The sequence below is a fragment of the Strigops habroptila genome, chromosome 1 (genome assembly GCF_004027225.2).
Source record: "Strigops habroptila isolate Jane chromosome 1, bStrHab1.2.pri, whole genome shotgun sequence".
NCBI classification, from domain to species: Eukaryota; Metazoa; Chordata; class Aves; order Psittaciformes; family Psittacidae; genus Strigops; species Strigops habroptila.
The window spans coordinates 72,820,786-72,847,781 of record NC_044277.2 but is presented as its reverse complement, the minus strand read 5'-3'; the positions used below and the strand labels follow the sequence as shown (position 1 = coordinate 72,847,781).

General features: G+C 38.1%; 1 protein-coding gene across 9 annotated transcripts in view; it reads left to right on the top strand.

Annotated features, from left to right (window-relative positions):
- SEMA5A (semaphorin 5A) overlaps positions 1 to 26,996 on the top strand; it is a 326,650-nt gene that overhangs the window by 248,345 nt on the left and 51,309 nt on the right. For all 9 annotated transcript variants that reach the window (XM_030495666.1, XM_030495658.1, XM_030495648.1 and 6 more), the window contains one exon: positions 6,174 to 6,321. In XM_030495666.1, the coding sequence (XP_030351526.1) occupies positions 6,174 to 6,321 (148 nt within the window). The remainder of the gene's footprint in view (positions 1 to 6,173; positions 6,322 to 26,996) is intronic.

The window sequence follows — 26,996 nt, the reverse complement described above, 5'->3', positions numbered from 1 at the left end:
AGGCCAGGGTTAGGATCAGGTTCAGTGGTCACTGGCAGGTCTGTAGCAACAGGGCCAAGGCCAGAAGCCAGTCCACACATTGAAGTCTAGACCAAGGGGCTCCATGGGGGGCCAGGGACAAGGTCCAGCACTTCTCCAACAGCACAGTTCAGGCAGAAATTGACAGTCCCTGGCAGACATAGATTATATATAGCTCCTGGGACCATGGGGTGTGGCTAGAGGTCCCAGGTGAGGATGGTTGGGGACATTAGGGCATTGATGGTGTCCTCAGGGCTCTAACGGCTTGTAGAAGAGTTTTGAGCTGTGAGGACAACGGAGTACCAGTATTTGCAGTAATTCTAGTTCACTGCTTCGCTTTTGTACCACTGAAGCTACATCTGCACCAAATGGAAACTGTCCCTTTGAGAAGTGGGCCCAGTATGTTTAGGCAGGCTGAGCAAATATTCCACATGCAGTAACTCCTAAGAAATGTTTATCTTGATTTTGCATCCGAAGTACCAATAAGCAGCTTCTCAGGTTTTCTTATTTAAATTAATCAATGCTTATAAATAGCCTAAAATTTTACTTCTTTAATGGCCCAGCTCACAGGTAAAATGAATATATGTGTAGTCTTTGTAAAAATTCGAATTAGTTGGTTTACACATTGTATGCATTTGTCTTTATAAAAGTGCATATTCACGTCACGTTCACATGTTTAGGGGGCATAAATACAGTATTCAGTTTCTGCAGCCAACACTCTGTCAAACTTTGAAACAGCTTTTCAGAAAACAGCGATTTCAGTAGAAGTCCAGTGCATAACTCAAGAGAAAGCAAACTCAGAAAAAGCAGAGTATAGCTGATGTAAATTCACCTGCAGATATGAATGCATGTTCAGTTTAAGAGTATTTGTTCGTACGTTAAGAGCTAAATGTTTGTCTAGGTTATATTTGTTTTAGCCCATGAAAGCCGTGATCATAGCATGGCTAATGTGTCAGGCAGCTCTGTGCTTACTGGTCAGTCCGCTGAAATCAATGGCAATATTTACTAATTTAAAGTGTTGCAGATAAGTTAAGCTTCTGCTAAAGGGGAGTGGGGGGTAGGAGAGGGGGAGGAACACTTGAGAAATAGCAGTAAAGACTCGTATTACAAAGCAAAGTCGCCTTGTAGAAACAGGTCAAAAGTGCGGCTGATGTGTGTTTAGACAGAATATGGAGAGTGAGTAAAAATAGTATTTTAACTAAATTTGCTAATCAGATAAAATCATTTTGTAGTTAAAACTCCAGATGGAAGATATCCTGACTAATTCCTTAGGGGCTTAAAATTTGCCTTTTTTTTCTGTATGAGAAATATTCACCAAAGCTGCTGGAAAACTCTCTAGGTTTTACTTTATAGAGTCTATAGTATCCTGTCTTGACATTTTCATTGAGTGGAAATGTTTGTCCTTGCCTTTCTGCGGAAATTGCTGTGGATGTGGGCTCATTAAGTCCGCTGGTCTCTCTCCTACCCGTGCAGAAATGAGGGACATTAGAATAAGAATTCCTTGCTTTTAGCGAATGTAGTTATTTTTTATTACATAGGAAAAAAGAAAGAAAAAAAGTATGGCAAATCAGAAGTAGGAAAATAAATTAGCTGCAGATGAAGAGTAAACATTTGAAAGCCCTGGAAATTTTGGGGGTTTATAAGAAAATTAGAAGCAGTAAATATTGTCACCTTTTTTTAGTACACAATCCTCAGCAGATATTCAGAGCTTTTGGGCTTGTTTCCATGAGAAGGAGGAACTGATGAAAGTGCTGTTCTGTGTAGCACTGCCTGTTTCCGAGCAGCATGAACAAGCCTAGTCCCCTTTAGCAGAGCAGATCAAATCAAATACCGCAAGTCTTTGGGCTTGCTTGTGCTCCTATGGCTGTCTTGTCTGCTGGGAAGTGTGTACTCCCATCCTTTTTGCTTTCTTTACTCCCTCCTCATCTTCCACAGAAGCCGCTGGCAGCACGTGCACTGGCCCCTGCAACCTTCCACAATCTCCTGGGTAGGGATTCCTGTCAATTCAGCAGTCTGAATCCAGTAAGGCATCTGTGTGCATCATGTGTCTGCCTTCAATTAAAGGAATCCAGCATTCCCATCAACCTCAGTATAGTTTGTACTTCCCAGTAAGTCACCAGCTGGTAGTCACCTACACATAACAGTATACCGCATAGGAATGGTCAGACAATGATGAAGCTTTGTTTTTCTTAAATACATGCTAGTAGAATATAGTTCAAACTTAAGAAGTATATGTTTAAATTAAATAGCATCTCTCTGGAGATGTTACACATTTGTAACTGTCATGCAGTTAGCCTGTGGTATTCAGTGCCGCATGGCAACACTGACAGAAGTTAATGTGTTACTAAAGTTTGAGATCTTCATAGGAGTACAAATTAGTAATTCCTGTTGTACTGGAATTGCCTGGAGTAAAAATGAAAACATTACTATAGGAACTAGTAGTCGTGGACAAACTGGACTTCCTCCAGTATGACAATTCTTTTATCAGGGTATTTGAACTTGGATTCACTGCAAGGGAAAATGGGAAGGGTCACTGTACAAACCCCACATTTCTTGAGACTGTTCTCCCTTCTGACCTCAATGCAGTTAGATTAGCGGAGAGGGCAGCGATTTCACAGATTCATGTTTCTTGCATTGCATGTTTTGTTGGATTACTGTAAAATGTTAGCCCTGTGGGTCCTGAGAACAAAATTAAGAGGGGAAGAAAGAGCAAAAGGGAAAAATGATTACTGAGTTACTTGAAATGCAGCCAAGAAGAGATATAATGAAACTTGGCTCAGAGCCCCGTGCTGTAGCACAGCTCTCAAAGATCAATTGCAGGGATGTCTCTAGCTGTGAAAACATACCTGGTGTTTTCAGAGGCTGGTTGGCTGAAATGAAAATGAGATTCTACTTGTATGCTGGTTGTTTGTTTCTTTTTCTTTTTCTGGGGGAAAAAAAAAAAAAAGAGAAAAAGAAAAACTTGACACTCACTTCTATTGTTGACTTAAATAAAAACCCTAAATTGAAGTTAAGAAGCTTGCATAGACATTTGAGGGCTTTTTTCAGTTTCATCTTGTAGTTTCAACTGCATCTTTAAATATTGCTGGTTAACGGAACTGCCAACCTTTGAAGTGCTTACTGTGTCAGCTAGGTTTCTTTTCTGTCTTGCGTTTAAGTGTGAAAGAGCAGGTGATAGGTCACATTGACACTAAAAGTGGCACTGTGTAGTGTTATGGGTGTCATTTAAGTGAGATTTGTCACACCTAAGTTCACAAGTCTACAAATGTGAGTGCTTATGTGTGTGTCCAGTGTCTGAATTTCCACTATGGTCTGTAGAAATCTAGTCAATACAGGCTGTGGAGAACAGAGTGATTTGTCTCCTACTACTGTATATTCCTGAGTTTGGTCAAATTAATCATTCTAGTCTCCACAGCTTGTATTGACAAAATTTCCATTGGCTGTAATGGGAGCTTAGATGTCTGTCTCCTGCACAGCTTCTGTAGTCAATGGAGAAAAATCAGTATATTGAGAGCTGTATTTGTATTACCTACATTAGACGTTTGCTTTAGGGTGACATAAATCATATATTTAAAAGGTTGTTTCTTTGCATGAACTGTTAGTCAAGTTTAGGTGGCTTCCTTCATTTATAAACAGCTACACCGTACATGCCTGTATTCTAAGGCGAGATGAGTCCCACCCTTGATTTTACTTTTTGCAACGCTGAATGTTAATAATTCTCAACTTCATAGCAGACTTGCTTTATCCTATGTGTGTGTCCCAAATTAACTTAGCATATTTCCATTAAGACCTAATGAAATTATGCAAAATATGTACTCATTTCACTAAATAAATGGTGATATTACATCTATCTTTCATTCGGTGCTTATTCTCGACAAATGATCACAGAGGCAAACTATCACAAACATTCACATAAATGACTGCATGTGACAAAGAATGTGCGCAGCTGTTGGAGTTTTGGAAGAAGAATATCTAGGCGCAGAACATTCCTATGCATCTTTAGTATTGGCATATGTGAACTGTGAATTGCAAATATCGAACATGCAGGAGGAAAAAACCTCATAGCTTATGTATAAGCTTAACTTAAAAAACTTTTGCCCAAATCACGCTCTGAAAAAATCTGAGATAGTAGATTCATAAACGTTGAGGGTATGGGTTTATTTTCCTCATTTTACTGGCAAACAGAAGATCAGGTACCAGAATCACAGAATGGTTGAGGCTGGAAGGGACCACCACAGGTCATCCAGACCAACATCCCGGCTCAGGCAGGGTCACCTAGAGCACATTGCTCAGGATTGCATCCAGGCAGCTCTTTGAGTATCTCCAGGGAAAGAGGCTCCACGACTTCCCTGGGCGACCTATTCCAATGCTCAATCACCCTCACAGTTAAGTTCTTTCTCACAGTTAAGTTCTATTCAGGTAGAGCTCCCTGTGTTTTAGTTCATGCCCATTGCCTCTCGTCCTGTCGCCTGGCACCACCGAGAAGAGTCTGGCCCCATCTTCTTGACACCCTCCCTTCACATACTTACACACATTGATCAGATCTCGCCCTTCTCTTCTTTAGGCTGAACAGGCCTGGCTCCCTCAGTCTTTCCTCATATGAGAGGTGCTCCAGACCTTTAATCATTCTAGTAGCCCTTCTCTGGACTTGCTCCAGGAGCTCCATGTCTCGTACTGGGGAGCCAGGTCAATATAAGCTGTTACAAGTTTCCTTAACTATACAGAAACACAAAACTAAATGTCATGCCCCTATTTACTCCACGCCCAAGCTTTTAAATTTTTATGGCATTTGCTCAGACCTAGAGACATATTATAAATCATAGGTTCCAGCATCTGTGATTAACCTACTTTTATGTATAACATAGACAAACAACTTTTTTTTTCCCCATGGAATTCTGATTATGCAAATTCCTTGGTAATTAAGAATTAGAACTTGAGGATCTTGGGTCTTTCTGATTATTCTTGTTGAAAATTACAGCAGTCTATACTATCATTTCTCTTCTTGTAGAAAATGAATTTCTGAAGTATTTAAGTCACTCAGGAGAGTTCAAAGTGATGGAGACTTGTTAGAAGGACAAGAAGACAGTGGATTTTGGATGGCTGGTATAAAAAAAGAGGAAACATCATTGTAACAGTTTGATTTGTGAGTTTAGGACAGTCAGTATTCGGAACCAGAGCCACCCAACCACATCCATAAAATATTAGAGCACTCCTTCAGGGTCATCTGTTTTCTGAATATCAGTCATGGCTTTGTTTTGTCTGAAATAACAGCTCAGTCTCTTCAAGAGCCCCAGTCACGTTTGCTGGTAGCCCAAACCCTTCAGATGTTTGTAGAGAGTCCTTACTAAACAGCATATGTTATGGCTAGAGTTATTGTATGGCACACTCAAAAACTCAGGATTCTTAGGTTTTTACAAAAAATTAAAAAACTCACAAAAAAGTTGTGATCATCTCACATGTCTGAATGTCTTGTTACAATAATGACAGCTCAGTTGTAAAATATTCCTGCTTCCCTCAAGAACCTAATAGACCTCTGAGTCAGTTTGCAGCACTGGGAAATCCTTCAAAGATTTTAATAGCTAAAAACACCCCTTTGAAGATAAAGTAATAACATTATGAAAACAGTACAATTCTTTATGACTAGAATCAATGTCTTAGCTTTTATTTTACCCATAAAAGAGGAGACACTGTGGAAAACAAAAAGCTCCTCTGAAGAGGAGAGTGATGGATCCTAATCAATGCTTAGCTGGAACTGATAAAAGATTTCTGCATAAATGTTTGCCTTTTGTTTGGTCGACTTACTTCTGCCCCAGATGTATAACCACAACTGTTTTTAATAAAGCAGTTGTCAACCTTGCTTACATGCTCACAGTGCAGTAGCATGTTTGTATTGCATGGATTGTATAAAGGCACTGAATAAAGCAAACAAATGCTTCACCCACGCAATTACAGCCTAAAAAAGATCTTAAGTGTTGAAACACTTTGTGCAGTGTGACAACTGTTAGTTCAGTGCTCTGTGAATAGAGAGGGGCCCTTTGTATGAAATATTTTCCTGTACAAACATTTATCTGAATAATGCAAAGAGGGACTTTTGGGGGAGGTCTTGTCTTGGTACTAAATAAATTCTTTGCCTCCTTGTTTGCCTCTTCTCACAGGTACTGCAATGAGCATTTGTTGTGCCCCCCTCATGTGTTTTGGACAGGCTGGGGTCCATGGGAGCGCTGCACTGCTCAGTGTGGAGGAGGGATCCAGGCACGGCGTAGGATGTGTGAAAATGGTCCTGACTGCCCTGGCTGCAGTGTGGTAAGTAACTCTCATCTTTCCCTTCAGCAGTTATCTGTAGCCATATGCCATGGATGTTTCTATGTTGATAAGGCAGCTGTGTAGGTCTGTATGCCCTACTCCCAACATGAGTCACCAGGGTGTGTTTGTGTTGCTTGTGTGTGCTGAAATTCACACAATTTATCAGTCAGAAATATATATAATTCAGCTTTTTCACAATATCATCTAGAATATGAGCTTCCTGAGGCAAGGTTGGTACAGATGTGGATGTGTCCTTGACAGGTTAATGGTGGGGTTTATTTTTATCACATAGGAATTCTCACTATGAGCCCCGGAGTCCAGTGTATCAGGTCCTGTACAGTACAGAAAAAGATAAGTTTTAAATCTAAATACATAAGAAGCTAATAATTGAATACAGGGAACCACCAGAAAGTGATGAAGTAAGCTTGAAGAGTGATATTCATCTTAGCATGGCAGCAGCCTAGCAGCTGTCAGGCTTTGAAGCTAGAGTGGGACGATTCTGAATAAATTGAAGTGCTTTACGGATACCCAATTTGTGAAGAGAAACATATGGGAAAACATATGAGGCCTTTTTCTTATATCTGAACAAATCTAGGTGGTAGGTTTTGTGTCTTGGGAACATCCAAATGGGACATCGCTTTCTTAAAGGTGAATGAGATGATGCATAGTAGTTAGTATATGGGTGAAGGACAGAAACATTGCAGAGACATGTAGAAAGCAGGGTGATACGTTCACTGCAGTGTGCTGGGAAGATAACCTTGGTAAGAGTATTCCTGAATGGATAACACTGTCAAAAATAGAAGAAAGAATATTATTGCAGGGCAATGAGAAACTGCAACAAATTCTTAGCAAGTGTAGGTGAATATCAGAAGATGAACCTTGAGGTGCTGTTTCCTGGTAATTTCAATTCTAGTGGTGGATTGTCACTGAGGGGGTATTATGGGTGAAAATTTGAAGTGGCCGAAACTGCAGAAGACAGATTCTGCATGTGAATGACAGGTGGTGGCATTAACCTCCCCACTGACCAAGAATGAACACAGTTCAAAGGAAAAACAAGAGTTTGCTTTCAGCCATGTTGTGCTTAATGGCCAGGCCTAATGTTGTACACCAAGAAACATGTACTCAATTTTGTTCAGAATATTAAAGAGGTAGAAGAAAAAGACATGGTTTTTTTCGCATATTAAACCAATTTTTACATGCCTTCATTTCAGAGAGTAAGCCTAATTATGAGGTTTGTCATCATCTGTGGTCTATTTGTTAGACTTGCAGTAATTCAATACCAAAGAAAGCATAAGTTATTACCTTTTTCTATTTGTAAGGGTTTGTGCAGGATTTTTCCCAGGATTTGTTCTCTTTTTAACATTTATCCTGGTGGTAGAATTGTGTTTTCATTAGATCGAAAATGTCCAACAGGTTTGTTCTTGTCTCAACCGAACTTGAAGAATTAACCTAATAACTTAAAATTATAGCAAGTTTTTCAAAATATTTGCTTCCCCCTGATGGTACACAAAAAAAGCGGACATATGGTCTAGATCTATTCCTGACTACATAGAAAAGAGCACAATCTAAAGGTTTTCTGTCCCAGTCATCCCTGTTTATCCCATACTAATGTCTGTTAAAGAAAGCCGTGTTTTGTTTTGCACAAAATCTTCCCATGTTCTGAAACGAAAAATGCATAGCTCTAATTTTCTCGGGAAGCTCCATGAGGAAAGTAGGAAAAACTTTCATGTCAAAATTTCTTCATTATAACTGATTCCAGAGTAATGCTGCTGGGTTTTGTAATTTACTACAAGTCTTAGCACGTTGTCTCTGCAGTGTCACAGAACAGTTACCAGTTCAGCCTTAGAAATTTTTGTTTGTTTGTTTGTTTTTATTAATTAGAAAATTATTGCATTGATGGTTTCAAAAAAACCCCCACTTAGTTTTGGAGTACATAGTTGTCTTGCTAATACCAATTAGCACAAATGGAAACCAACCTAAGTTAGAAATCTGCTATAAACTCAGATTTTCTTGCAAGACAAAGGACTCAGATGTAAAGTCTGTGTTCTATTCTGTTTAAGTTTCAGTGAATTGAAACCCGGAAGCTACCTGTCTTGAGTCAAGAGTTTTGCAGCCATACTAGGACCTTGTCAATAACTGTACCTAGAGAAGAAAGTACTTTAGTTCTTCTAAGAGTTTGTTTCATTAATGTAGGAAAGAGCAATGTGGAATATTTTTGTGCATTCTTCTTATTGTTGAAATATTTATATTAATAAAATCCTAATGAATGAGGAGCAGGAATATAAAAACTTGTTTATTCATCAAAAGTGGTTCTGCTTCAACCAAATTTCTGGTTTTATTGTTGTAGATATATATCCTACATTATTAGAATTATGGATTATTGAATGAAGGAGAAACTATTGTGCCTTATTACTACTATTTTCCCGTCTTTACTGGTTGTAGTGATACTAAACTTAGGTGATGAAAGATATTTACTGAATTTAATTCGGTTTTAAAACCTTTTATGCTGAATATATCAGAGCACTTGGAAAGCTAAATAATCTCAGGAAAAGTTGCAATGAAAGTAGTAGTAATCTGCCCTGTCTACTGGATATTCAGTCTAGAGCAAAATATGTTATGAGCCAAACAAGTGACTTAAAGGCATAGCCGAGAATAGATTTAGGGACTTAAAATGCCCAGTTCTCTCTTTCAATCATTAGATGATAGCTTTAATCTAAAAAAAGACTCTACAGGTTTCTTACCTTCAGTGAGGATGAACTCTGGGAAACCTTTGAACGGCATGAGTTGCCACAGGCCTTCTGCAGCCATATAGTTCAGAATCCGTGGTCTGTAAAGTCAAGACTTGTGTCTCAGGACCCCTTTCAACTATGCCAATTCTTTGGTTTTAGAACCACTCTTCAGAGAAGGGTCAGGGAAGAAAAACAACAACTGTTTTTGTAACACCTAAGAAAGGAAGTCTTGCAGCTGTTTGCCAGGGGACCAGATTTGATGTCATAGGAGAACCTACCTCTTCTATTTTCCAACCTGCAACCAGGCTATGAGACTGCAGGATAGCCAATTCTAATCTATTTAGCTGTTCTCATGTTTTTACCATATTCATGGCTGTTGTCTGTGTCCGCCTAATGATTTATACCACATAATTTTTACTGAGCACTTTTCCTTCCTTTTAGTTTGATTGTATTACTCTTAGACCATAATATCACAGCAGGCAGCTACTGCCTGTGTAACACTTTTTGCATGTTTCTCAACAGTTGGTTCCTTAGTTTTATCTGTCTTAGAGCAGAAATCAACCAAGACACTTGACTATTTTTATCAGGAGTCAGTAGAGTGTTCCCTGAAATTATTGCAAACTTGTCATCTTATAAAATAATAATGATAATAGTACTAAATCTTTTGATGCATGTAAATATTCCAAAGAGAGATTAACATGATGATATTTTAAGGATGTGTCTCTCTGAAGTGTGCTCAATACATAAAAATAGATGTCCAGAGACTTAGTACTGAAAGCATTTACACTGAATATAGAAAACCGTTAATCATTATAAGAGAATTAGACTATAGAGACTCCAAAGGGTCAAAAAGATGAAGCTTGAAATCAAAATCTGGAGCCATAAGGACCCGTGAAAGTCACTCTGTTAATCAAAGTTTGTAAAGAATGCTTGAAATTGCCTAATAATACATAGGACCGTCACAGCCAAATTTAAGAGCAGCTAAAATCTGGTAATAGAAAGCTTAATACTGTCATGTATTCAGGTAATCCATGCGCTAGAGAAAGAACTGCGGAATTCTGTGGACTGTGCTAATATGGCTCAGAGGACACATATCTTCAGATTTTACTGCGTACTCGGATAAGCTGTACATTTGCTTCAGAAAATGCTTCTTTTCCCCTGAGAAGCATAATCTCAGTTGAATTTGCCTCAGGCCAGTAATAAAAAACGTTTTTTTTTAAGAATTATTGCTAGAATGAGAAATCTAGTTTGAGGCTCTAGTGGGGTGACATACTCTACATATATTTGTCTGTGTTCTCATTTCAGTCATGCTAACATATGCATTAATTTCTGTTTTTCTAATGGGAGACTGGTAAAGTGTATATACTTCCCATATACCAAAAGAAAGCCTATTGGGTTTTGTGGTGGAATAAAACAAAAGAGGAATTTTTTCTATTTCTTAGAAAGAGTTGCTAGTGTCACATTATTATTATTTTATTATTATTTTATTATTATTATTATTTTCTTCTATGTTTCAGAAGTGTGCTGAAATCTATCTCTATTCTAAAGTTTGTTATGACACAAGACAAAAAAAAAGTCCGGAAAAACAAATGTCAGAAACATTTTCTTTCATTAAGTTTTTAAAGGGAATTTGAAGATGGAAGATTTTCAGAAGTACTTAGTCCCTCAGAAAGAACAATCTGCCTTTAAAATACTTGCCATCTCACAAAACAAACTCAAAATGCCTAGTCTAGAGAAAAGGGACCAGAAAAGAGGATTTTTGTTATGCTTTTTTGTTTGGGGTTTTTTTTTTCTTAACTTTCCATTTGACCTCTTTGAGTTAAAGAAAAATAAAATAACGTATCATCTGTTGCAAACCCAGAAAACATATTCTTACAAGTATGAGATACAAAAAAATTGTACTTTTTATACGACATTTGCCTACTTCATGATAATTCCCTTTTCCAATCTTTTCTTCTGATTATAGCATAAACTCCATTAAGCATGAGCTATTTTTCGTATGTTTTAAAAGTTTAGCAAAGTAAAGCCTGTCTTCTTTTGATGCTGTACATGCTACTGCAATGCTAAGCAATGCCAATTAATTAAAGAGGATAAAACAAACAAAGAAAAAATCAAAATTACAAGAAATAGTTACAGAAAATGCTAACACGTTGATTAATGTGATGCTCAACTTTTCCAGTAAAGTGAGTTATCAACTTGGCATGTATAGTCAAGATAAACATGAAATGCAAACTGGGTGAACTAATGTGCATATATATAAAAATGTGAGGTGTTAAAGGCAGTCGTTAGCTACACATCCAGTGGTGATTTTTATGTTTGATTTATTTAATTCCGAAAAAGAGGCTAAACCACAATTTGTTTGCTTTCTTGTTTGAAACAGAGCAAGTATCCATTTCTTGAGAAGCATGTAATTTTAAAAATAATTCGAAGCTGATAAATAAATCTTCAGCTGCTGGAAAACTTTCTCTACTCCACTTCAAGCAGTTCAGTTCAACCTGTGAGATTTGACACTGGCTGAAGTCTTGTCCTGCAGGCTGTAGGTTTAGTGCCCATGCTGTAGATTTAGTCTTTCTTATTGTTACTTAGATGTAATACCTTACACCCAGCTGTATGAGGCTCTGTGTTTTAATTGTGATCATCATTATATCTGATAACCACTGAAAGCAGAAGTATCTAAAACCTTCCTCATTCTGCACCCAACAGGATGTTTTTCTAATATGAACATAAAAGGAGGAAGATATTTAGGAAGAAAAGATGTTGGATGCTGAGGTTTTATGCTACACTAATTTTAGAATTAATTAATGAGTAATATTGGAGTTGGGAGGATATTTCCTGGGGGCTCATGCTAAATTAGTTCCCACCCTAAGAAGCAGAGTTGCATGGGAGTCCCTTGTTTGATCCAGGTGGCATCAGGTGCTGATCAATGAGTATATATGTTAGCACACATGTAGTTTGGGACTAACCACTACATGTCTTTAAATTTTTAGGAGTAGGACTGCTAAGCAGCAGGAGAAGAGGAGGTGAGAGAAGGAAAGGAATTAAAAGGCTTGAAATATAAACTTACAGGAAATCAGGCTTCATTAGTTCCAGTGCTTATAGATCTACTTATTTAGTATGTGTAGTGTAGCTTTATTTGATATGTAAGCAGCATTTCCGTGAAATCAGAACTGACATAAACAGGGAGAACTGGGGGGGGAGGGATGGAGAGGCAGGGGAAATACAGATATTTCGGCAGACTCAGGGAATATGTCGTTTTGTGGCAATCAAAATGTATTTATGAGGAATTTAAGCCTCTTTCTAGGAGGAAGTTTCTTCCTGTCCTCCAACCAGCAATCATGGTAGTAAGATAGAGAAATTTATTAGCCCATCTAGTATTTTCTGTACTGTATCAGATTCCTGGCTCAGCCCAGTATGGGTCCTGTCTCCAGCTGCAACCGCTCTCAGTTGCCAAAAAGAAGGCAAGGAATAAGATAAAAACTGTGTAGGCTATTTTGCATATGCAAAACAGTCCTCCTTGACTCCTGAAAGCATGTGGCTAAAACTCATAATAAGACAATTGGTTATAGTAATTAGTACACTGTAGAAATGCAGCAACTTATAAAAGCTAAATGTAATAGACTTACATGGACCACTAATGTGGAAGGAAGAACAAAATAATCTCTGTCCTGGTGTACTGGAAAGACTAGAGCTGTATTTAATATGTTGGTTTGGTTTTGAAAAGGGAAAAAAAGGGATGTGTGTAGAGATGGAATGTTTCACCTAATCTAATTTTCATACTGCTGAACAACTTTAGGGTAAAAAATTATTCAGATGTAAATGGAAAGTGGAGTACAATCCCTTAAGCTATTACCAATGTAGACCACTTCATACCTTTCTGGCATTGTTCTCTCTCAAAATGGAGCAGCTTCAAAGTATATGGTATTAAATTTGTGATATAGTGTTACAAAAATAGTACATTACATTATCAAAGTGATATACTAGCAAGAAGATGTAGGAGTTGAAAGATGGATAAAACTAACTGGACATACCAGTGGGTGGTCTCCTGGGAGGTAAATGTCAGATTATTGGGAAGTTACTCTAGATTTCCTAAAGCAATGACTTTAGACAGATCTTACTTATTAGTGTTTTAATAAATTTTGGTAGACAAATTTGGATTAATTTGTGGGGCATCATCAGTGTAAAGGTTGATTTGCATGTCATAGATGTCTTTGAGGGCTGAAGTAATGGAAGTGAATTGCAGTCGTGAACTTAACATAAAATTAACAGAAACACCTGCTTGCACCTCGAAACACTGTGAGGCACAAGACAAGAGAATAACCCTGGTGCATGAGTTGTTTAAGATACTAGCTATAAACCAGAAAAGTTGTGCAACAGTGAAAAACGTAGGTTCAGTTTTAGCATTTAGGGTATTTCAGCAAGGTATTTCCAGTAGAGACAAAAAAGGCAGTCAAGAGATTCATGCAAGCTGATCTCAGAAGGGATGACTGTAACAGTTGGGAGTGAAGCTAGTTCACATCACGCTTTTTGTTTTACATATTGCAAGTAATACAGTTTCTCCACCACTGCTGTTATCTTCAAAGCTGAGCTTATTTTGAACACCTGACACCAATGGATCGATGACTGAAGTCATGGAAAGCTCCTTATAATTTCATCTGCAAATTTTTAAAGTCTATTCCATTACAAAGATATATCTTTGTAAGTACACAAACACCTTAATTTTACTCTTCTTAAAGGATATGGCAAGTGGTGGAAGTGAGATGAGCCTTGGAAAGTGTACCAAAGAAAGACAAAAGATAGGGATTCTGATAAATCAGAGAAGGCAGGATTCTAGTGTATGAAGGACTAATACACAAATTATAAATACACTGGGATTCCTGTGCACTCTGTATTGTAATATACTGAATTTTAAGGAAATATGAAGTCAGTTAAGGGAATTAATTTCTATCCAGGGCATTGTTAAATGCTGTAACTTCTTGCAAGAAATTTTTGAGGCTTACGTCTTAAAAATTAAAGAAACACCACACCACTAAAATTGTGGAGGATATCAGGATGAACTAGATTTACAATAGGGAAAAAAAAAAAAAAAAAGGTTAGCAGAGTAAACCACATTTTAAAGTTTTAGATCTTTTTCTGAATATTAACAATCAAGTTGAGAGCTGTGCTTTGGGCATTCCACTTATTTCTGTACTGTCCTTTGACAATAACCAGGGACAACATGTCTGATCTAGAATGGCATTTCCAATGTTCCTCTTTGTAAGTGCGTGTTGAATCCGTTTACAACAAATTGTCCCTCTGGTTTATTTTATTCCTTTTAGGTTTAGCCACCTGTAGTTAAAATGCTACAGTGCAAACACAGTAATTGTGTTTACACATTTTATACCAGAAAGGGTGCTTACATGATGGTTAACATGAAGCAGAGTTTTGTTTCAGTATTCTTTACTTTGACCTCAGTAAACGGGGGGATAGATGGAGCCTGAGTACGTAATATGCACTGTTGCCATTATAGCTCCACTACTGCAGCAACCATTGAAGAGCGCAAGACGGATTTGTCAGCTGAGCTAATTGGCAGTAGTCCTTAGCAGTCTGAGTGCAGTTAAATAGAATTCTATCCAAATTAATGATATTTATCTGATGGCTTTTGTTTTCACTTAGGCTCAGAGCATTATAGTAATTTTTAATTTATTAGGCTGTGGTAGGAATCTGCTTTTCATTGAAAATAGTGTCAGGCAGCCTTATTCTTACACAGGTTATATCAGGTTGGAAAATAATTTGAAAAAAATTTTTGAATATTTATTGTTGGAGTTATTAAAACTACCTGTTTTTTTCCTCCTGGGTTAATTCCCTTGTCCCTTCCACATTAAACTGTTGGCTTAGAAGACTTCTGCTCTAATACTACAACAACCAAATAAAAGACATTAAGTTATTCAAAGCCTCTGTCATTCATCATTAACAAACATGTTCATAAGCTTTAAAAGAGGCAAACATACATTTTCATTGTGTTTGTTTATTTCTAACTTACTGTGTCTCTTCAGGATATTGTGACTCAGTGTATTGCAGCAATCTGAAATAATATTTAGTCCTGAATACGCCAGAAGGTGGGATTGCATTCTTCATGTCTGAGAATATAAACTCATGCAAACACTGAGCACGTTTACCAACATACACAGTGATTTGTCCTTGCAGCTTAGAGGCAGGATGTAGTTTCAGAGTCCCACTATCAGGACCCCTTATGGTGCTTGAAAGCAGCATAGAATCATAGATTGGTTTGGGTTGGAAGGAACCTTAAAGATCCCCTAGTTCCAACCCCCCTGCCATGGGCAGGGACACTTTCCACTAGACCAGGTTGCTCAAAGCCCCATGCAGCATGGCCTTGAACACTGCCAGCGATGGGGCAGACACAACTTCTCTGGACAACATGTTCCAGTATCTCACCACCCTCACAGTATTTATTTTCCTAATATCTAATCTAAATCTCCCCTCTTTCATCTTAAAGCCATGTCCTATCACTACATGCCCTTGTAAAAAGTTCCTCTCCAGATTTCTTGTAGGCCCCCTTTAGGTGCTGCAAGGCTGCTATAAAGTCTCCCTGTGAGCCTTCTTCTTCAGGCTGAACAAGTCCAACTCCCTCAGTCTGTCTTCGCAGGAGAGGTGCTGCAGCCCTCTGCTCATCTTCGTGGCCCTCCTCTGGACTCACTCCAATGGCTCCATGTCGTTCTTGTCTTGGGTGCCCCAGAGCTGGATGCAGCACTGCAGGTGGGGTCTCATGAGAGTGGGTTAGAGGGTGAGAATCACCTCCCTTGACCTGTTGGCCATGCTCCTTTTGATCATCATGTGGTGGTAGCTGCCAGAGAAATGCAGCTAGAAATAAAAGTATTAAGCCTGCAGATTCCAGAACAGAGTTCTTCCTTATTCAACAATACTTCTTACATCATCTGAAACATCAGAAAGGCGAATGAATTTGAAATCATAAACGTAGGCCTTTTAGTTTACATTATGAAAATCTCCAACTTTTTTACTTATAACAATTTCTAGCATGAGAAATCAGTGAAGCATTTACTACTTTGTGAAGACAAAGGATTTGATTTATCTTTCCTTTGAAATTGGTGAAGCCACTAAGTAGACAGGGAGTGGTCCAGAAATAGGTCAGCCCCAAAATGCAGTTCTTGCTTTGCTTTGTCAGCGAGGCTCTAGAAGGAGAAAAGCAGCTGTAGACTATACCTTTATTTTTCAGCAGTATGATACAGAGGAAGGGCAGACTCACTTCGATCCCATTGGGCTTTGAATCAATCTCCAGAAGGAAAAGTGGAAAAGAACTGATAGATTAGACATGCTAACTCTGCTAGCAATTTACTCATATTTAAAATTAAGGGAGTTGACCAGGTCCTCAGCAGGCACAACTGATGAAACCCTGTTGGTTCTGTCTAGGATGCATGAGAGAACTTGCAAGTTACAGCTTGACATATCAATCTCTAAATTATGAATATATATGCAGAACAAGACAGAACTAGATCATCCTAAATGCCTTCATGGTCCCTAGCTCAGGGTACCCTCGTTGCCAGCTCTGTGTGCAGTTCATCCTGCGGCATGGGTAGCCAGGCATTTCTTCCACAATATGCAAGCTAGAAGGCTGCACAAATATTGAGGAGAAGCAGGCTGTGTCAAAGAGAGAATCTCTCATTTCCTTGATGAATTAGAGAGGAAAAGGAAACTTAAATCCCTCCCTAAATCCTATGGCACTACAGCTATTTGCCAATTATGCAGGCTGGATTATCAGGCACCAGGTCAGATACAAGACGGTTACATAGCCAACATCTTCACAGTGCTCAACGTAAGACTCTTCATGTGTTTGCTCCTTTACTCACAACCAACCTCACTTTTCGTACATGAAGGTTGTTTATGAAGGTAGTGGCAGATTCCAAGATGATTTATAACAGGCCATTTACATGTCAGCACTTGTGAGGACATTGTATATGGCTCAGATCTGCATGTGGGAGCTCAGATAGTGTTCAAGTTACTGTTCTGGTAATATCATACTACTGTGGATGTACCTCTTACTAGCAAAAATTTCGTTTCTCACAGCTGAGTTTATTCAACACAACCTATATGAAAGTTAGTCTGTAGACCCACATCTCTCAGTGCTGCCTGACTTGGCTAAGTCTTTTCACAACCTTGAATGACATCAGCCAGCAGAACTCCAGAGAGTGTATCTGTCTGTTTTTCTGTCTGGAAAAGCAAGACCTATAATCCTGCTTTAATCTAAAGTGAAAGATGTTCACTCTATTTAAAGCATGAAAAGAGATTCAGTCAGAAGTTTCAAAATTTTTCAGGCACTTACTCACAAAACTAGAAGTATACTATATGCTTTCACATGGGAGCACATAACCCTCTTTGCAAATTCACTAAGCTCCCTATTAAAAATAGTTAATTTATGTGTCCTATCCCTTATTGAAAAGCTGATCCAGAATCCTCATTCACATATTGAAGCATTTGTGTGAGATAGCTTGGCAGCATGAATATTTTGTTAAAGAGGTTTTAAAGAACTTAGAAAAAGAAATAATCAGTGCATATAATCTTATTCTGAAATGGAGGGCTAAGAGGAATATTAGACATATAGTGAAATCTAGCCTCAGGAATTTGGTAAAAAGTAGAAGAATGATCCATTACACAGAATGCAAGAAAAAGAGCAAATGATGGATTATAGGAGTTAATCCATTGAAAACCTTGCTGGGTATCATATAAATGTAATTTTGAAAAAAGTAAAGAATGCAGTATCGCTTGGTGGTTTTAGTTGGGGAAAATGTTTTCACTTTTCACGATATGAAATGCCTTTACTATAAAGTCAAAACTGACTTTCCCTGATAATCCCAAAATGTCAAGTAAAACTAGTTTACGTTACCTTAAAATTCATAGGAAAAATAATACGTATGAGCAGAATTTCCTGTGTTGTGAGGGGCAGGTAGGGTGAAATGTGGAGAAGAAAGGAAAATTTAAATCATGAGAGTGCAAGATTTAGAAAAGTGTCTTCGCTAAAGTCACAGAAGGGCTTTGCCTGAAATAGACAGACAAGTAGAGAAGAAAATGGACTATCAATCTTTCACATTTGATAAGGTGAACACTCTTGATTATTTGGAGGAAATTTATTGATGAGTTTAGTTCTTAGAACTGCATTCTGCCTGCAATAGCCTGATACAGAGCGTTTTCCTGGAAGTAGATGGCATTTTAGATACTACAGTACTTCCAGTGCTGTTGAATATGTTTAACCACAGGTCCCAGCACAGGCCATGTTGGACACATTCCATTGTGAAAACTGACCATTTATTCCTCTCTTCCATTTCCCATCTTTAAAGCAGTTAGTTATCTGTGAAAGGATGATAGCTCTTCTCTTAGCTTGTGCTGCAAATTTCCTTAAGAGACTTTGAGAGACATTGTGAAATGTCTTCTTGAATTCAAAGTAAACTATATCAACTCACCTCCTTTATCCATGCTTGTTGACTCCTTCAGAGACTGATAGGTTCGTAGCTTCCTTTTATAAAAAAACAGGGTATATAATTTTGTTCTCCAGTTGATCATATTTGTTCATGTGTCCACTAATTTCATGCTTTACCACGATTTCCCTTGATTTGCCCAATTCAGATGCCGTGCTCATTGTTTTATAGTTTCCCTGAACTTCCTGAAGTATTTTTAAAAATGGTGCCACATTTACCTTCTTCCAGGCCTTAGATGGGAAGGTAGTTTTAAGCAGGAAGCTGTGTGCTCCTAGTATCAGTTTACTAATTTCTGTTTCCTTAGTTACATTCTTTGGTGACATTTTTTGTTTGTTTTGTCTATTTGTTCCATAATGACTTCAAATAACACAGCCTGTTGTGGTCTTGCCATTTCTAAATGCCCCTTGTATGCGTTCATAATATTTTTGGCCTATAGACTCTATAGCGATCTTTCTGTCCCTGATATGTTTGAAATAGGATTGAGTTTGAGTTTCAAAGGTCCTCCTTGAATTCTTTTCTGCCCGTCCTACTGTGCTTTTACATTTAATATGCCAGATTTCATGACTTTTGCTGTTCATTTTTTTGTTTGTACACAACTTCAGCTTTTTGAAGAGCCGCTTTGTGCCTTTCTTTCCCTACTTGTAGTTCTGCTGATTTCTTTTTGCCCTTCTTCAGATTTCTCAATTGACAGCAAGCATTTGCTCTCTGCCTGTAATACAGTGCCCATGATGAGCTTCCCTCCTGTAGCACTCTGCTGGTTCATATCCCTGATTCAGGTCCCTTATCAATAGTTGTTCTGAACTCAGCTATCTTCTTTGTTCATTTGTGCTGCAGAGAAGAGGTCAGGGACTAGTCCCTTAATACTTTTCTCTTGAGTGGAGTCACCTCTCAAGAGAGCAGAAACTAGCAAAGAAAATTCTTTTATGTTTCTCTGGGGAAAAAAAAGAAAAAAGTAGTTGGCCAAAACACAGTCCTTTTTGCCACTGTATTCATATTTCTTAACCTTGGACACATAAACCAGGAACCTAGTCTCAGTCAAGGGTAAAAGGTGAGTCCCTGTAGGACTTTTTTGAACTGCTTAACAATATCTAATTACACTTAAAACCCCCCTAACACCATACCTACCCTGCACTTGCACCCTGATAAGCTAATGGTGGCTACCAGAGGTGAAGCAAGGGGGCTCAGAATCCATGATCTTTGAAAGTGATGGAGAAAATACATGACTGGGTTTCTGTAGCTCTTCAAAATCATGTTATACTTCGTATGGAGTCACAAACTGACACACAAGTGTCAGTTTTAGTGCTTGCTTGTCACTGCTAAAATGGAGCCCAATCCAAAAGGCATTGAAGTCTATTTAGTCTTCCTCTGATTTCAGGGGTGCCTAGTTCAGTCTCAGGCGTTCTGTCATTCTGACTACTTTCATAAATGGATTCCCAATTGGTTCGTGTTGCCATCAGAAATATTTTTTATGTATTCAATGCAAAGCATTTTTGTTTGTCGGCTGGTTTAATTGTCTTTTTAGGCGTCATCTTTTTCTCTTTACACAGTTCAATGAGTAGAACCAAGATTTTTTTTTTTCTAAATCTAGCTTAATACTGTAAAATTGTCACTTACCAAGATCTCATAAAAAAGATGTCCTGTGAAGCTTTAAAGTTGCCATATTCTTTTAGTGAAATGCCATTAAAGGCTGTGGGAGTATGAACAGTCCCTGATGAATTCACTTCCCAACGTGAATGCACAAAATCAAGTACTTACTCATTGGAATAAGGAACGTGATTAAAAAAATAAAAAAGCTCCAAACACCACAGCTGGAGCACAGATGCCAACAAGCGTAACTGATGCTTCACAGATGATTTTGAATACAAAGCTGTTCCAATTGATTCCTTCCCTACATTTTCCCTGGAAAAAATGTTAAGTGCTCTGTGGTTTGTTTGTTGGTTTTTTTAAGTGGTGAAGAGATTACACAAGTTCATAAAGAAAGGGTTTTCATAAATGGATACATGCTTATTCGATTCCATTAATTAAAGTTAACAAGCCATGTCTGTATATGTTTCAGTGTACAGTACAAACACAGTATCATTTTCAGGGCTTTTCTGGATGTGAGCTTTGAAAGATATATGAGGAAGTGGTACAGTTATGCTGTGATAGAAAACTTGAATGTTTAACTCTGCAGAGTTTATACTATGTCAGAAGACTCTTTTTTTTTTAGACTCAAAAAAGGAGATAGGCCTTTAAAGGCCATCTCTAAAACTTTCCAGTCAAAATCTAACAGTGGAGTCCAACTTCCAGTTAGTGTTGAAGTTACAGAAGGTATGTCTCCATATATAATCCACAAATACATCTGTGATGTATTTTGGGTTGTAAAAAGATATTTTTAAATGTGTGTATGCTCAGGACTTACATGATAGATGAGCATATTGTAAGCTTTTAGTAAGAATCAGGAGCACAGCCATATCAGGAGTGAAAAATAGACACCTGTGTCTTGGGGAGCATCTTAGTCCAGGTTTGTCTGGATGGCTGCCTAAGGTAAAGGATGCTGAAGGTGAAGCCTATGAAACTGATTGCAAAATGTTTAAAAGGATTTTTTAAGCTTTGACTTGACTGAATCACTGTAATTCATGCTGGGGTCAGGCTCTTTGTAGAATCCACATTCGTATAGGTTTCCCGAAAGCCATTTTGTTGTGGAGAGGTGATTTAGAGAAAGAATGACTTTACCTGTTTCGGTTAGTGGCTTAGTTGATGGTATTGTTCTCATTTTTCTTATTTTGAATAGTACCAATTATTGTGTGAGCTTGGGATTGTTTCATTCATCAAAACCAGCAAAGCATGAATGGCTTCTATGAATTAATGCCAATAAAATTTGCATTTCAGTCACCGTAAATCCTGTACATCCCAACTATTAATTGAAAGCATTGCATAACAGGACTTTGAATCATTATATTGGCAGTATTCCAGGTTACACAGGCAGATGAGGCAAAAGACAGCATTAGGAAACATAAAGGTTGCTCTTAAATAGCTTGTTTAATAACAATGCTGTTATTTTCGGATCTGAAGCCAAGAAGAAATAACTGTAATGCCTGTTGTACTGGAAGAGGATCTTCCTGACTTTCTGAATTATGATGTTCTCATTTTCTTACCTTTAAACTGTCTAGGACAGAACAGTACACATTCAAAGATTTAAAGTATTGTAATTAATGATAAAATATTCCAGACAGAGGAAAGAATTCTCAACACTTTTTTTAAATTCAGAACATTTTTTAAATGGCTTCAAAATTACAAATAAATCTGGACAATATGTATCGGTGAGGGAAAAGCAAATGAAACAGCTGACAGTGTATAATGAATGCAGTTTTACCTATACTAGCACATTCTACAGCTTCATAGTTTACCACTTGGTTACCTTTCCATAAGGTCTTGAATTAAGGAAACTAGAGCTGAATTGTGCCGGGACTTCTGTTACTGTTCTTTTCTTCCCACTACCTAAAATCATTAACTTCCTGGGCAGTTTTTTGGATTGTAAAGATCATTATGTGCTAGGTCTTCACACCATAACAAATGAGGTAAGTAATCTTACGCTTTTAGGAAAAAAAAGAATAAAGGGAGGACAGCTTTTCACTCACACTGCCTAAGCCTTTCATGGGATTGGTTTGTACTAAGAGTTGGAGCAGAACTTTCCCTCCCTCCTCCACTAATGTAGGGGCTGATGGCTGGCCGCATGCAGATGAGGGAATAGCTCTACCTAATTCAGGCCTCATGCTCATGCCTCACCTTATGATTTATTCCCCTTAACTTGGTGCTGATGAGAATTCCTTTCTGTTACCAGGGAAGCCAGGATGTTCATAGGTCTCTGCTGATATCACATATGTCTTGTTTTCGGCTGGGATAGAGTTAATTTCTTCCTAGTAGCTGGTGCAGTGCTCTGTTTTGGCTTTAGTCTGAGAACAATGCTGATAACACACTGTTTTAGTTGTTGCCCAGTAGGGCTTACCCTGATCAAGGACTTTTCAGTCTCTTATGCTCTGCCAGTGAGGAGGGACACAAGAAGCCCAGAGGGAGCAGAGACAGGACACCTGACCCAAACTAGCCAAGGGGGTATTCCGTACCACAGCACATCATGCCCAGTATATAAACTGGGGGGAGTTACCCGGAAGGGACCAATTGCTACTCTAGGATGGCTGAGTGAGTGAGCAGATACGTGGTACTTAGTTGCCAGCTGTGTTAAACCATGACAACATGGTTTCAAAGACAGCTTAGATATGGAGGACACTTTCATTAAAGAGAAAAAGCCTTCCAAGAGGTCAGGATGATAGTTGCTACATCTTTACTATTGGTTCTTCCAAAGGCCATCTTTAAGTCTCTGAGCTAATCATTTGTTCCCTCTTTTCTGAAGACTTCAGACTTTTTTTAATATTGAGCTGAAGAGATTAATTTGTAAAGCAAAAATCATCTTTAAAGTCTTTCTGAAGGATAAATAGAAAAATGCACCGTAGTTCTTTTTCTCCTGTGAGTTGAAAAGAATGCTTTCTATTTCTTCATTCTGTATTCTGAGTCCCTCTGCATTTTTTAACAATTGTCTTTGCCATTGGTACTCACTACTAGAAATATAACCATAGAGAAGAGACAGCAAACAGAAAGTTAACCAATATTGTTATCAGTTCAGGTTCTTTATATCATTAGTGCATATGAGTATTCATACTTTTCCTCAAACTTAGTTTTTCTCCCTCACCCCCACACCCCCCCACTTCCCCAGCATAAATATCCTTTCCTACATTTGGGATGGTTTCAAGAAATGCGCAAATTTACTTATTTGTCCATGGTTATTGCTCCTAAGTTTGCATTCCTTTGATGACCAGTAATTGGCCATCAGTAAGTTGTTTATAGCCCCTGAGTATCGTCCTCTTCTGGTTCTTTCAATGCTTCTGATACTTCTCGGTCCTGTGTTTTATTAAGGGGGTTTAATAGGTCATTCTACCCAAAGTAACTACATGTTACAAATACCCATTAGTTCCAAAATGTATATCACTATAGACATTACATCACACAATTATAAAGAGCTATTGAAAAGTTAAAACAAAGTATGTAATAGAGATCTGGTAATTAGATAATTGCTTATTTAATGCAAAAACAAATCTTCAGGCAGACCAAGACAAGCACAGGCAAAGCCCAACAGGTCTCAAAGCCTGTCTTGTTAGCTTAATGCAAAACCTGTGGCCTGTTGAAACAGCAGTTACTCCCCCTTTAGTGAGCTACAAAGCTAGGAAGCATGTTAGTGGTTTTGTTAGGGTTACATTTCAGATGGACCACCCACGCTGAAATGCAAGAATGGCTCCTCAGAAAGTTTAATGGTACTTGCCATACCCATGAAAAGAAAACAAAACACCTTGAGTTTTCAATAATTGGGTCTCTTAGTATTCACATCAATGTTTCAGAAATCCCATTTCAGCTAGAGATTGTGATAGTGACCTTGATTTGAAATAAGTTCCCGGTTTCTGGAACTTATGCAGTAGATTTCATATCCTCTGGAATAAATTACTTATGCCGTGCGCTTCTTATTCTTAATGCTGGCTAGTAGTCTTATTCCATGAGCAATATGTATCCGGTGGTTTGATCCTGGTAGGAGAAGGCTGGCCATTCTTTTTTAACTGTTGATTAGTAGGTAACTCCCCTGATTGAATGCAACTGTTGTACATTCATATCTCATCATCTGTGATGCCAGAAAAAAGATGGTATACCATACTGATAAAAACTACATAATCTTAACATTACATGTTGGTGTTCTGATCAAAAGCCCCTCCAAGCCAGATCCTTCCATTTATCGCTCAATTACAGTAGATATAAAGCACAAAGCTCTTCTCCTTATTGCTGTTCTTAAACTCTTGTGCCTAAAATTATTATTTTTTTAAATTAATAATCTTCAGTGTAGGAAAGGGACACATGGGACCTCATTAAAAGTCTCAAAGAAATCTGAATTTGGCATTCATGTAAATCAATGTGACCCCCTAGTAAAGAATTGCTTTGTTTTGTTAGAAATGCATACAATCTGTGCATCCACTTGTCCTTCCTGCAATCAGTAGAAGACAGGAAAGAGGGGGATTTTTCAGATAAAACACAACTTTAGGATGTGTGTAATAATCACATCTAGAACTATTATAGCATGAGATGTGGTTCCTCTATCTCGGCTTCCTCCTGTGTTAAGAATTCTTCTCTAAAGCTAAAGTGATGGAAGAAATGATGGGGATATAAGGTATTTGAGGATGTTATTCTCATTTGACTTGAAATACTGAATGATTTAAATTTTTTAGAAGTTTAATGTTACTGAATCCTCTAAAATGTAATTCGCATTTTCTGTAAAGTTGTGTGTCTTTGAGATGTGAGCAGCCATATGATTATAGATCCTGTGTTCAAGTGTTAGCATTTAGCTAACACTAGGTCTTTGGAACATTCCCACATAAAAATTAAATGTCTGTTCACCTCTGAGCAGGATAAGCCATGCCACCTTGGACTGATTCTTTCCAGAGTCCTTGTTTAAAAACCAAAAAATTACCCTCATGCATTCACCACAGATTCTTCCAAAGGAAACAAGTACTGAATTTTCCATTTCATAAAATTGAGGTTTAACAAAGTACTTCCATAATTTTAGAAATGTTTTGGCAACATCAGCTACAGTTCAAGGAACAATAGCTTCAAAGTCGTGACTTGTCACAGAGCTGTCCAAACATGAAGAGGCAGCGATCCAATCTTAGGTGGCAAAACAGTTACAAAATAACAATTAAAAATAAAATAAAGTTCTGTTCCAAAATAGCATGTATTGAAAAACTCATCTAAGTAATACTTGATCTTAAAGAGTAAGAAGGCAGGGTAATGATGCATAATTTTGTATACCTTAGAAAAATCTTTAGAAAACAACATGTGTGTTCCTACTTTCTGAAATCCTTTTAGGCATCTCTCTCATGCCTCTCTACTGGTACATAAATACCTGGGTTGTTGAATCTCTTAGATTTCATATACTGGGATCAATTAACACAGAGTTCATATTCAGTGTCTGCAGAGTGACTGATTTTATAAACCAAGAATTAACTGCACAGGATGTGGGCCTCATCTTCTATACCCTATCACTGCTACTAAAATATGTACTAAAACACACCTTGCTGAGAAACTACCCACTTAAGATGTGCTAGAGACTGTGACCAACATTAAGTCCCACATTATACACATTTTTGAATTATGGAACTAAAAGATAAAAGACACAATTTCTTGCGCTTTTTTTAAAACTGCAGCAGTATGAATAGGTGAATTAGTTGGCATTAAAAACAAACAAACAAACAAAACCTCAAACCAACACATTCGATGTTTCCCTTTAAGACTCTGAGATCTGCCAAGCAAAGATTATTGGGAATTGTATTCTGTCATCTTCGTTTCTTCACTCTCCCTTGGGATCCTGTTGACTGCTTGAATCCTAACGCTTTCATCACAAATTCTAACCAAACACCTGAATTTTCTTATCAGTGAAATTGCTTTAGCTATTAATGCATTTATTTAATGTAGTCACATTAACATCTGTCCATGGATATGTAAACTCAGCTCAGTGTCATTATCTTCTGTCTCACCATGGTCTGCATCATGGGCTGCAGGGGAATCTCTGCTCTGGTGCCTGGAGCACCTCCTCCCGTCCTTCTGCACTGACCTTGGTGTCTGCAGAGCTGCTTCTCTCACATATTATCACTCCTTTCTCCACCTGCTGTTGGTCCTGTGCAGTAACTTTTTCCCCTTCTTAACTATGTCACCCCAGAGATGCTACCACTGTCACTGGTTGGCTCAGCCTTGGCCAGTGGTGGATCCATCTTGTAGCTGACTGGCATTGGCTCTATTGGCCATAGAGGAAGCTTCTGGCAGCTTCTCACAGAAGCCACCCCTGTAGCCCCTCTGCTACCAAAACCTTGGCACACAAACCCAATACAGATTTCCTCTAATAGAACTCCTTATATGAGCTTCTGTAACTTCCTAATCATCCTGACTCAAACCAGCCAGCTCCAATAGTTGAATGCTCAGCAAATTTGCCTTCAGTGTTTTGTTTGGTAAGTCAGAACTTTTTATAAATAGTCAGACGTTTCAAATGTAAAAGCACTATGTGCATGCAAAGTATTTACTATTTTCCTATAAAAAGCAATTTGCAGTCTATAGGTATCACTTTTATTTTCCAGTTACTAATGTCATTGGCCTGAAAATACCAAAGAGCTGATGGTATGTTCACTGAGCTGTCAAAACGAAGCCTGAATTATAAAGCCTACAGTGTAAGTTCAGGGCATCCATATTGACCTAGAGCTAAAATTCAGCCCTGTGAGTTTGACTTGTGTATTCCAGCTACGTTTACACAGTTACTGGCACTAAGTCCTCTCCACATTGCTAGGAATGTCTGAAATGCAACATTTTGTATTACCCAGCCCTTCCTTTTGGAATCATA